Below are 13681 nucleotides of genomic sequence, written 5' to 3' on the forward strand. Positions count from 1 at the left end.
TAAAGGAGACCGAATGTCATCTATCAATCACCTACAAACGATTCTGCATCACTTAGTCGGCAATTCAACATTCTATCGGCAAAATTAAAAAAACAGGGGGCTAACTTCCGTAGAAATATTGAACTTTTTTATTTTTCTTATTGTAGAAATAGGAAGATCTATCAAACGTTAATTTTTATCTATCATAGACCTACAAACGACCTACTAACGTTTGCGATATTCTATATAATATTTTTTTATTAAACAGTAGATAACTTCCGGAGCTCCAACGATGGCAATAAAAACAATGGCTTAAACACGGCTGCTGTGGAGAGTCAAAGTAAAACAAAGAGAGGCAGAGAGTTCTCGCTTGCCCACTTGAGCGCCAGCGACTGCATGTAGTATGTAGCCGAGCACGACAACGGATCGACATTTACAAATTGCCAACACATTGACTACGCTCAGGTCGATCATAAAGCGAACAAAGCAGCGAACGTAGGAAGAGGCGAAGCTGGGCTGGAGGGAGGAGCAAGCAGCTGGTAGTAGCGATTTAGTGTTGTGTTGACAACATTTAACGTTAGCACTGTTGACGCATTTTATGGGCATTATCGCTGCTGTTGCTGCTCCTTTTATTGTTTTACTTTTTCTTGTGGTCGTTGATTTTTCTTTTGAACCGCAGTCATGATCGTGGCAGCGGCGCTTGGTAATCGTCAACAAGTGACAAGAGCAAGTGTGCTGAGAGGTTTTGTTAAGTTTTAAACGCGTTCAAGTGTTCATTGGTTGCACGGGGCCGATACAATTTTTCGGAGTTTTTATGAAGTGATGTTAGACTTCGGTTAACGGCAATGCAACATAACGTACTTTGACGTGCAGCGTGACAGTTTGACGCGATTGAAAACGTGCGCATACAAGTGATTTGTAATTTTATTGCTAAACATTTTTAAATCCGAAACCAATTTAATAAAAAAAACTAATTCAACAAAGCTCGCTGAATATTTATAAAAAAATATATCCCTATTTTAAACTCAGTATTGTGTGGTAATGAACGATATTAGAATGGGCTTCAAGCATACTATGCTGCAACGCCTACAAAACTATGATGTGTATCCCGCGAAATCTGTGTCCAGCAGCAACAGCTCGGAATCGGGTGACGAACAAACGCACCAAGCCACTCACGTCACCGATTTCAGTATTAGTCGCATATTAGGTGATGATGCGCAACCAAAAGGTGCTTCAAAAAATTGCAAGGATTCCGCCAAAATACCGACGCACAAGGTCAAGCCATGCACTCCTACGTCCGAGACTTCAGCGTCTCTTGCTACTGATATACTGGACCTGTCGAAATCCTCTCCTTCAGCAGATCAGGCGCCAACAATCACTACACCTCGTCAACCCGCCTATCCAACACCTACCTACCATGGATTCCATTCCGACTTCATAGCCGCCGCTGCAGCCGCAAATGCAACGAAATTGTACGCGCAATTTTTTCCTCATATGTTCGCTACATACGCGGTGCCCAACTTCAACGCACCCACAGCGGTGACACCTTACCAAAAACGCTACTTTGCACCGTATGTCATTAACTCAGCGTCAGCGGATACCATTTCTGCCGCCCAGTTGAACAACTCCCGTTTATCGACGTTGCCGAACTACTTAAGTACGCCAATATCGTGTTCATCGCCTAAAAATGTTTACGCACGCGCGGGTTGTACTGATTGTTTAGATTATTATAAACAACTTCCGGCGTATAAATCATCCGTGCCGTCGGTACCTTCTTCGCCCTCCTCCTCAGCGTCGTCGACGTGTCACTCGTCGTTTAGTACAAACTACTTGAAAGCAAAGTCTTCTACTGAACTACTTCTCAAATCTTCAACAATTGCGCTGACGACGGTGTCCAATTTCAACTTAACTGCGAAAACGACAAACATGTGTGCGAGTAATCCTACTTCTATATCGGCTTTGAATGCCGAGGAAATAAGCTACAAATGCTGCATTTGCGATAAGGTTTTTGGATGCTCACAAACATTACAGGTGAGAGCGGGTGTCTTTTGAAATCTTCGATTAATTACGCAACCCCAAATAAGTTTTGGTCTCTGATCCAACCCATCACCAGAATTTATTTGTTGCCTCGATTAGTTCTTTCTAACATTCTATTATAATTTTTATACCTTTGCTTTGTTTATTACATTATTTATTTTCATACATTATTTTCTTGAAAAATAAACATGTAATACACATTTCATGTGAAGAACTTATATAAGAAAATAGTTGATTGCAAATTTGTTCAGTTTAATGTTAACGCTATTCTGGCAGTGTAAATAATTCATGAACCGCATTAAGAAAAACCCGATTTTAGTCAGCGCATATTTCTTTCAAGTGTTCAAAAGTAAACAAAACCTACTGTTTTTATTCGACATTTGTTTTATAAATAAATTTGCGCCGTTGAATGAAATGGCAGCGAACAATAATTTAAATTTATTAAAGTAGTAATTATAATTTAAAATGGACTGCATAAAGAAAACCAGCCTATTTTCATTCGAGTCAAATGAATGATGTTTTTTATACATGTTTTCTAACCGATACACAATGTAAGATTGTTAAATTCTAGATGCACTAAATACCTAAAAAACAAATACTTCAAATTCGATGATCTTTTAGTAAATGTTAGAAAAATAACGAACTGTTACGAAAATAAACACCAAACATCATGAAAATAATGTCATCAGCAAGATAACGGTTATCAAACAAGTGTTATTGAAACTCACGCAAAAATTAATTTTATACCATCCATCAGTCACAAAATTTTGTTCGTAAACTTTAATAGTTTAGTTGTATGTTATAATACTTTATTGCATGTATGTAAAGTTAGAAAATTTTGGAAAATTTTGTATATTCCATAGACTCCAACTTAGAAATTCTATCAGATTCCATTTTGACACCACAGATAAGCAGATACATCCAGGTGCTAACTAAAAAAAAAATAATTCGCCCAAAGGCATAATTTTTTACAATGAGTGAAATATCACGCGAATAGGGATGGGTAGTGGGGGGTTGAAATTCGATTTTTCCGAATTTCGAACATTACCCAACCATTCGATTATTCGATTCGAAATCTGGTGGTGAAAATTCGATTTAATTCGAATTTTTTTGGAATTTCGCAACATTTTTTTGAAGTGAAACTTCTTAATCGAGTTCGGAGATGTTTGCGCTAAAAATTTAACACCAAGTCATAAAATCTGTATCGTGCAATTTAAAAAAATTAGGAGTCGAATTAAGGGCTTCTCCTTTGGGTCTGCACTAGGGATGCCAAAATATCAGGAAAATTGGGATCCCGGGATTTCGGGATATTTTTTAGGTAATCTCGGGATCCCGGGATTTATGTCGGGATTCAAATTGAGTCATAAATTTTATGAATATGAGTAAAAATTCAATATCTGAAAGCATTTAAACATACCATTAAATAAAACTTTTTGAAATTTACGATAAACTGATTGTAAAATTCATATATCGCTAGCTTAGAGTGAAAAGTTGCTAACTTCACTTTTAATAAAAAATCATATTTTTATATAGGAGGCTAGATAAATTAGAATTGCATCGTTTCGAAAAGGGTAAAGGTCCTTGTTTTATGTTTTCTCGTTTATATTCAATGAAAGTAAAATTTGCTAAGGCCAAAAAAAGCTCCGAAAATTCGATAAGGCCAAAAAAGTTCGAAATCTTTTAATAAATATCGAATCCCTCGTTCATGCTACCGACGTAAAAGCCTCTAAAAATTTAAAATAAAAAATCAACAAAGAAACTAGTTTTTTATACAAAAATTTTTAAAATTGAGTTTGGAATAACAGTTCCTTCTTGGCACAGATTCTTTGTTTTATGTATCAGATCGAAAAACATGTATTTTTTTACTTGAATCCCTAAGGCAAATGGAGTGCCACACACAGTGATGGCAAATTTAGTCAGAAACAAGAAAGTTGAAGAGTTGATTTTTTGGAAATAAAGATCAAATTCGACTTTTTCTGGACAAATTCGATTTTATTCGAATTTTAGCAACACAAAGTTCGATTTCAAAAATTCGCCAATTTGGACCTAAAATTCGAATATCGAAGCTTCGAATATCGAATTTACCCATCCCTACACGCGAAGCGCTTTTTGAAGTTTGGTTAAGTAATACGAAAACGGCAAAGTTTGTGACATTTGACCAGAGATCGAAAATAACCGTCACCAAGTGTCTCGTATGGTGTTTACCACTGACACAAACACTCAGCTCTCAAGCAAAGAGTGTTTCCCACCGTGGCAAATCACTCTGTGCGATCATTTTGTGTTTTCCGTTTGGGTTATTTATCAGCTGCTAAAATTTTCCTTGGGCAAAAACACTTTGGCAGGGACTTTTATTTTTAAGTGTCTTAATTTGTGGGTTATTGTAGGACTGAAAAATATAAGTGGGCGTAATAAGTGGAAGCAAAGCGTTAGGCATTTCTTTATACGACATATACGTACAAATACATGTGCGAACATTTATGACAAAGAAGAGAGCGTGCACATTCTTAATATGATACACCGAAAATAAGCTATTTCATTTTATTGATAAAGAAAAGACTAAAGGCAAAGTAAAAAATAAAAACAAAAACAAAGATGCGTAAAGATAAATGCAAAAATTAAGATCAAGGTAAATTTAAAAATTTTACATATATAAGGGCAAAGGTGAAGGGGAATATGTAGATTTAGAAAATGATAAACATAAAGATTATAAAGATGAAGTAAGATGACGATAAAGGAAGGAAGATTAAAATAAAGGTAATTATAAAGAAAATGATATAGTCACAGAGACTCAACCTGGGAACTAGGAATGTTCGATATTTAAGAAAGAATCGATATCATGAATCGATTTAATTCATTTCCATATCGAAATAGTCCAAAAATCCCGAAGTGGTCCAGAAGATTCCGATAATCCCGAAGAAGTCTGGAAAATCGTGGATTAGTCCCGAGGGCCCCGAAGATTTTCGTAGAACTGGAAGTTGATAGTTGAAAAATTACAAATCAAATTGATTCGCTCTACAAATCAAATCAAAAATTTGTATTTCTTATTTGGTTGACAAATCAAATCACAAATATGTAAATTTTATTTTTTCTTTGGTCAACAAACCAAAACACAAATCAAATATATTTCTTAACTGATTGCGGATTTTAAATCAATATGGATTTAAAAGCACGCAACCCTGCCACCGCATGACCACGACGTTGACGTTGCTTATATCTCTCTATATGTCTATCAACAGCAAATTTGATATGTTCCTACGCATTTCTACGGTACCCTGCGTACATGTTCGTGGGTAACCGCACTCTAACACTTATTTTTCCTCTTCCAGCGATAAGTGTCCGTGTCTAACAGCAACGGAAAAAGATATGCAAATAACCCTTTCCCACTGAGAGGAGCACACATCTACACAAAATAAACCACCTGTTCCGTTTTGTGGGTTATTTTTTCTCTTAAATAGGGACGGTTATTTTGGGATACTTTCAAAGTGTTGAGGGATATTTTCGACCTCTGCATTTGACTATCATTTCCTAGGTAAAATTTTCCGTTGTATCCGAATATGAAGTCAAAATATAATAAAGTGGAGCAGTTTTCGAAATTTCAGTTTGGGATCTGAAAATAAGTGCACTCATTTAATTTAAATTTTTGGGACATTTCAATCTCGAAATTAGTTTATATGTACTTGTAAACCTTATTAAATTTGTGTGGCAAAGACATTTTCCAACCGGATTTGCAGTTTGAAAGCTATTCATTGATTTGTCCTCAACTTTGCAACATTTTTAAGGAACTTTCCAAAAAAAATTACTTTCGGTACAAGTCCTACAAGTGTTCAAATAAATTTAAAAGTGTAGATATTTTGTAACACAAAGCAACTTGTAGTTACAAGTGCCGTACTTGTAATTACTGAACTTTGTGTGCAATTGTAGCCTATTTCCGTAACACAACGAACACACTTGTACAGTTGTGTTACGGATCTTTCTACAATTGTAAGCAATTTTCTACCTATCTTGAACGCTGAGTAGATTCAGTTTAGTGAAGTATTTTGCCGTTAGCATACAATTTTTCTGTCGCTATGTGGTCAAGTGATTCCGAAAGTAAAAACGAAAACGTTCCTACAGTGTATCGTTATCGAGAGAGAATGAATATTTCCTTCCTGAGAGACGCATAATTTTTGGAAAGGTTCAGACTGAATCGAGAACAGTGTGAAACTGTGCTTAAAGATATAGGCTCAGTTATCGTGAATAAAACAATTCGGTGCTTCGGTTTCTTAGAATTTCTTTATTTTCTTCATCGCAAAGGCGCATTACAACGTTAATGTATCTGACGTAACGTTACACGATATTACGGTACTAAAATCTCCACAGAAACTTTTTTGTTAATATTGGTTTTAATTTAACTTTTGACGCAAATATAATATGAATTTTATGTCGAATATATTTTTTATTTTGACTAAAGCGTACCCTAGCGGTTCCATTTATTGCAAATCTATGTCGTACTATGACTAACCGCTGGAAAAGCCCATATTTCTTTACTTTGGAATTGATATGTAAAGCAATATGGTTTTATTTAGGGCTTTACAGAGTCCAATATTCAGATTTAATTTTTTGAATTTGATATTGATATTGGAAATATCGGGTCCATTTATCCCGGTAATAATGGGTATCCTATATTTTTACAGCGATACTTTAAATTAGTAGTATATCGATACTTCCGGTTCGATATCGTGTCCCTACTTGTTAATCGATTAGTCGAACAGCAAAATTTGTTTCAAAAAATTATCAACTTCACTTAATCGACTAACCGTTTCTTTTCGACTTTTTCCACTAATCGCTCACAAACAACTATGTAGTCGAAAATGCGTTTATTTTCAATTTATGAACTAGTTGTTTTCTTTGAGTAAACATTTTATTTTTTGAATACTTATGCTTATTGACAAAACCCAACCACGCTAATACAAATCATTTAATGGTGAAAAACTGTCACTATTCGAATAATTTCGGTGAGTCGATTTTCAGACTACTCGATAGTGAACGGTTAGACGAAAGTGAACGGTTAGTCGAATGCGAGCGGTTCATCGAATAATTCTATATGACTATCAACCGACAAAAAAAATTGCTAATCGACTAGTCGACTAAGCGAGCAGCCGGATAGTCGATTTTTAAAAAGAGCTCTAGCTTGTAAATAACTAAATCAAGGCTATTCAAAATTTGTATATTAATGTGAAAATCGAAAAGCATCTACAAATGCTTGTAGAAACATTTACAAGTGTAGAATATTTCGCTAATAGCTACGAGTATATAAAAAGCAAATTGTGTTACAAAAAATCATAGAACTTGTAGTTACAAGCGAATCACTAATAACTTGTAAACTTGTTACATTGTTACAATTGTAAACTTTTTGTTACAGGCCCCATGTTATCTACATATATAACTCGAAGTTTACCGGTTAAATTGATAAATTGGCTTGCACAATCAATGGTTAGGAGTAAAACTAAGAGTTAAATCTTTAACTATTTATTTACCCCAGAAATTTTCGAAGGTTAACTTGCTAATTATATTTACATATATATGTCAATTCTGCCAGTACCAAGAATAAAAAAATTGAGATTTCAAAAATGTTTATGCTATTTAAAAAATATTTGTAAATACATACATACCGTGACGAAAGTATTGGGACTGTAAATTTTTCGCAACATACATACCTATGTATACAAACTTACATTAAAAAAATTGCCAAAAATTAACGCGGTTTTCTAAATAGAAAATTGCAAATTAGTATGCAGATTTATTTGCTCTCGCACAAAGTTTAGAAATTTTACTTCAAACTTGCAGTTAGCTATACTAAAATTGAATGCGCTATAAAACTGCATACAAGAATTTTTCTAAAAAATTGGAATAGAACGTTTAAAATTTATTGAATTTTACTGAGTTTTAAACAAAGTTTAGAGATTTTCTTTTATGTTTTTTTGGTGTAGTATGAACCAAGGCATATCCCACAGTTATTATAGCAAAAACAACATTTGCGTGTATTTTGTTGTTTATTCTGGTATCGAAAGTGTCAAAAACTGTTCTGATTTTTTTCTTCTAAATCAATGTGAAATACAAAAAAATAAAAAATTTAAATTTGAAATTGGAAAAAAATTAAAATTTTTGCAACTTTCTTTCTTAGTAAATTTGTTTGGGTGTATAATGAAATCCCGATATACAAAATACCGAAATACAGAATCCTGAAAGACATAATCCAGACACGACCAAATCCCGACCAGACATAATCCAGACACGTCCAAATCCCGACCATACATAATCCCGACAAGACACAATCCCGACCATACATTATCCCGACAAGACACAATCCAGACAAGAAATCCCGACAAAATATAAAAATAATTAAAAAATCGGGGAGCACTCCATAATCCCGACTTTGAAGATCCCGACTAGACATAATCCAGACAATTTTTGAAAATCCAGACAATACAAAATCCAGACAGGACATAATACAGACATAACAAAATCCCGACCAAATAAAATACAGATAACACATTATTCAGACAAGACAAAATCCCGACAACTCAAAATCCCGACAAGACACAATCCAGACAAAAAAAATTACAATGGGTCCGGAAATGCAATTGATGACTTTTGCTTAAATATAAACGGTTACTACTCCACATTTTTTCGCTTCTTCACTGCAAGGAGCCTAACCCTCTCGGCAACCATTTTACCACAAGGACGAAAGCTGCGTATTCTCGTCGATGGCAAACTAATTCCAAAGGTGATTAACCGGAAAATTGTCAGATCTAGCTCTCGTTCCCGGCGCATACAACCGAAATTGCCAACAAAGTACAGAGCCCTAGTCCTCAAAGACAAAGAAACGGTGTTGCAAACATACAAAGTCAGGGACAATTGGTTCGCCGGGGACAATTGGTTCGCAGTGGACGAAACTAAAGACATGCCACAATACAACACCCTGGACAACCAGAGCATGTCTTCTGATGTCGCCAGAACATCACATCCACAGTGAGGCCGAAATTTTCCCATTAAGGTGCTACAGTTGTCAGCACTCGAACTTGCTTGAGCTGAAGGACCAGGTCCAGCACTACGCACAGCACCCCTGGCTATTAACGGTATTTACAAACTCCAGTCAAGTGAATGCCGTCATCAGTGCAAATCACCACCTGTGAACGTGAGTGAGCTTCAACTGTTTTCTTGTCTGGATTGTGTCTTGTCGGGATTATGTATGGTCGGGATTGTGTCTTGTCGGGATTATGTATGGTCGGGATTTGGTCGTGTATGGGTTATGTCTGGTCGGGATTTGGTCGTGTCTGGATAATGTCTTTCGGGATTCTGTATTTCGGTATTGTGTATATCGGGATTTCATTATACACCCAAAAAATCGCGCGATTTTAAAATTATTTTTATATTTTGTCGGGATTTTTGTCATGATTGTCTTCCGTTTTCACTCAAAAGTACAAAAGACACAGTTGTTGTTATTGTTGTAAAGGCTTACTTAGCCCGTAATTGTCCACAGGCTCAACTATCGGTAGGCCCAGGAAACTTGATATTTCGATGAGGTAGCACCAGAGGGAGAGGTATATTAGTTGAGTTGGATTGAGTGGGCATGTAAAGACGTGGTTGGTGTCATGGGACGAATCTCCACATGTTGGACACTCATTTTGTATGTTGGGAGGCAAGTTGGGCCAGAGTTACGCGGGTATCTCGTGGCAGTTGAAGCTCACTCTCGTTCACAGGTGGTGATTGGTACTGATGACGGCATTCACTCGACTTGAGTTGGTAAATGCCTTTAATGGCCTGTCTGTACAGTCCCAGTCCCAAGGGTGTTGTGCGTAGTGCTGGACCTGGTCCTTCGGCTCAGGCAAGTTCGAGTGCTGACGTCTGTAGCACCTTACTAGGAACCGCTTGCTGATAATGATGTTGTGCCCCTTACTGGGAGAATTTCGGCTTCACTGTGGATGTGATGTTCTGGCGACATCAGAGGGCATCCCCTGGTTGTCCGGGATGTTGTATTGTGGCATGTCTGTAGTTTCGTCCACTGCGAACCGATTGTCCCCGACGAGCACACAGGCGCTGCATAATTTAGAACCGGACGGCCAATTGCCTTGTATGTTTGCAATACCGTTTCTTTGTCTTTGTCCAAGTACTGCCGAATTGGGGAATTGAGGACTATGCTACGGCTCTGTACTTTGTTGGCAATTTCGGTTGTATGCGCCGGGAACGAGAGCTAGATCCCACAATTTTCCGGTTATTTACCGTCGGAATTGGTTTGCCATCGACGAGAATACGCATCTTTCGTCCTTGTGGTAAAATCGTTGCCGAGGATTTTGTAGGGGAGAAGGTTAGACTCCTCGCAGTGAATGAGCGAAAACATGTGGAGTGGTAACCGTTTATATTTAAGCATAAGTCTTCAATTCCATTGCCGGACGCATTGTAATTTTTTTTTGCCTGGATTGTGTCTTGTCGGGATTTTGAGTTGTCGGGATTTTGGCTTGTCTGAATAATGTGTTATCTGTATTTTATTTGGTCTGGATTTTGTTATGTCTGTATTATGTCCTATCTGGATTTTTTATTGTCTGGATTTTTAAAAATTGTCTGGATTATGTCTTGTCCGGATCTTTAAAGTTGGGATTATGGAGTGCTCCCAATTTGTTTCCTTCTCGAAGCATTGATTCATCCTTTGTAAGGCCCAGCGGTTATGCTGCTGAGTTGTGAGAGCGTTCCAAAAGCTGCTATTCAATCGCTTGTTTTGTATTGGAAAAAGGTTTCACAAATATACTTTAACAATTTAGAATTTATGTGAGAAGAAATTAAAAATATTTGACATTTTCGAGACCAAATAATTTGAAAAAAAAAAAAATAAATCAGCTGCTATACTGATTCTACCTGTTCAATGTGCCTTGAGTAAGAACTATATCGAGCCCTAACCGCCAAAATAACGTAAGCGACATTTTTTTCAAAATTTTCTTTTTGATGCAGAATTGTATCTAGATGTTCTAGGAATATTTCTGCATCAAAAAGAAAATTTTGAAAAAAATGTCGCTTACGTTATTTTGGCGGTTAGGGCTCGATATATTTATGTATAAAAAATAAAAAACTTTTCATAATTGCGAAAAATTTTCTGTGCCAATATGTATATGCACATATTCATTTTTCCGCCTTAAGCTCTGAGGTTTCGGTCAGTCTCCCGTATTAAATGCACCAACTGCGTTCGCGGTCCATCCAATTAAGATAACTCTCAGAAGTGTCGCTGGCCAATTTGCAATTTGTACCTATTTGAAATTTTATATTAAAAATCCAAAAAAACAAATGTAAACAAACGTCAAAAAAGAGAGAGAAAGAGTGGTGCCTACCTAATTTAGAAATCCCTCAGGTTAGTTAACTCTGGGCCAATGCTGCAAGACATTGTCTGGTTTAGGAATATAAAAACTTAAATCTGAGCTACTTAAAAGCTCAGTTAGTCTGGACTTAACTTAATTTAACTTACCGTAAGAAATCATCAATGATTATACAACACGTCAACTTAAGCCAGAAGCGGAAATATTTTGTTTTCGTGTTTTCTTTTTCACGTGTTTAACAGTTTGCCGCCTAAAATGCCACATCAAAAAAAGTGTACGCAAAAAATATGTTGGCGTTAATTTATTTTTGGGAGATGCAAAAACGAAAATCTGGCAAGCCTGAGTCTCTCACCGCTCTACATTTCGGTAAGGCCGTAACTTAAGAATCTAAAACCTACAGCTTCTCAAGTTTCTTACTGTATGTTAAGTTTTAATAACTGCCAACACAGTTTCTCATACACTGAGGGAAAAAAATATTAAAATCAAATATAAACGTAATTGATCTTACTATAAACATCAACGAAAGTACTGTATATTGGTAAATATTCAATTCAGTTACGCGCATATTAAAATGACCGCGTTCGTACTGAAAAAGCATCCGTGAAGTGAATAATCAATCAGACAAAAACTAAAAAAAACAAGTAAGAAAGTCTAAGTTCGGGCGGAGCCGAACATTAAATACCCGGCGCAAGTATTAAATATATGTTTTCCACCTTTCCGAAAGCTACCGCTACATGATAAGCCGGGGTGCGAAATATTGCAGTTTCAAGCATTTCTGAAATTTACCGTTATATAAAAAGCGGCCGTAATTGTAGTCCGATTTCAATAATTTTCAACGTTTTGCTTTTAAGTGGCAAGCACAATAACCACACCGAGTTTGGTACAAATTGGTAGAACGGTTACCGATATACATATATGTGATCACAAGTGGGCGGTGCTACGCCCATTTTCCAAAATTTTGTCATAAACGTATTTCTTGGTAAAGAATTGTTGCAATCATCAATTTTGAATAAATTTGCTTCAATATTTACTGATTTATCGAAGATTTTGTATTTCTCGAAATTACCGTTATATGGGATGTGGGCGTGGTTATTGTCCGATTTTAGAAATTTTCGGCAAGTTGGTATGCTGTACCAGGACCAACAACTGTGCCAAGTTTGGAAGAAATTGGTGTAGCGGTTACCAAGATATACACATGTAACCATAAGTGGGCGTGGTTACGCCCATTTGCCAAAATTTTGTAATATTCTTATTTTTCGTCTAAAACTTATTGCAAATATCATTTTTTAGTGAATTATCTTCAGTAGTTACTAAAATATCGCAGTTTTCGTTTTTCTGAAAATTACCGTTATATGGGAGGTAGGCGTGGTTATTGTCCGATTTTTAAAATTTTCAGCCATTTAGTATGCTGTACTAAGGCCAACAACTGTGCCAAGTTTGGAAGAAATTGGTGCAGCGGTTACCAAGATATACACATGTAACCATAAGTGGGCGTGGCTACGCCCATTTTCCAAAAATTTTTAATATTCATGTTTTCCGTCTGAAACTCATTGTAAGTATCAATTTTGAGTGGATTATCTTCAGTAGTTACTAAAATATCGCAGTTTTCGTATTTCTTAAAATTACCGTTATATGGGAGGTAGGCGTGGTTATTATCCGATTTCGCCCATTTTCAATACCATCCGTCCCACGCCCAAAAGAAGTTCACGTACCAAGTTTCGTTAAGATATCTCAATTTTTACTCGAGTTATCGTGTGCACAGACGGACGGACGGACGGACGGACGGACGGACGGACGGACGGACGGACGGACGGACGGACGGACAGACAGTCACCGCTTAATCGATTTCTCTGTTCATTCTGATCATTTATGTATACATTTGTCTATATCTATCTCGATTCGTTTTGCCTGTTACAAACAACCGTTATGTGAACAAAGTTATAATACCCTTGTGCACAAGTGCGCTCGGGTATAAAAAATTAATTTGCATGTTGCCTGCAGTGGAATTCGAACCCGACCATCTACGGATATTAACAATTTGTGGAAAGCATCTTTGCGCACTCAGCTACACCCAGGCATATAAATTTGCTTTCAATTGTTGAGTATCCATCAACACCACAGCACGCGATTTGTACGGATAAACATGTATGTACTATGTATGGATGTGTGTGTTGTCACCGCTCTCAGAGCGGCGCTCTGCATGCTTGTGGTGCGTATGTACACTTACATATACATACTCAGATGTGAACAGTCAAATACGTGCGTAATAAATTTTGTATGAAAATATTATTTTTAAATACGAACATTTTTAAACGATAATC

At 36.5% G+C, this 13681-nt stretch overlaps 1 protein-coding gene across 1 annotated transcript in view; it reads left to right on the top strand.

The window, feature by feature from the left end:
- Window positions 1-732: 732 nt before the first annotated feature.
- LOC118735313 (zinc finger protein 629-like) overlaps window positions 733-13681 on the top strand; it is a 50619-nt gene continuing 37670 nt past the window's right edge. The window contains exon 1 of the mRNA XM_036464996.1: window positions 733-2010. Within this exon, the coding sequence (XP_036320889.1) occupies window positions 1021-2010 (990 nt within the window). The 5' untranslated portion in view covers window positions 733-1020. The remainder of the gene's footprint in view (window positions 2011-13681) is intronic.

This window comes from Rhagoletis pomonella, unplaced genomic scaffold, assembly GCF_013731165.1.
Source record: "Rhagoletis pomonella isolate Grant_MI unplaced genomic scaffold, Rhpom_1.0 Rhpom_scaffold_00003, whole genome shotgun sequence".
Taxonomy (NCBI): domain Eukaryota; kingdom Metazoa; phylum Arthropoda; class Insecta; order Diptera; family Tephritidae; genus Rhagoletis; species Rhagoletis pomonella.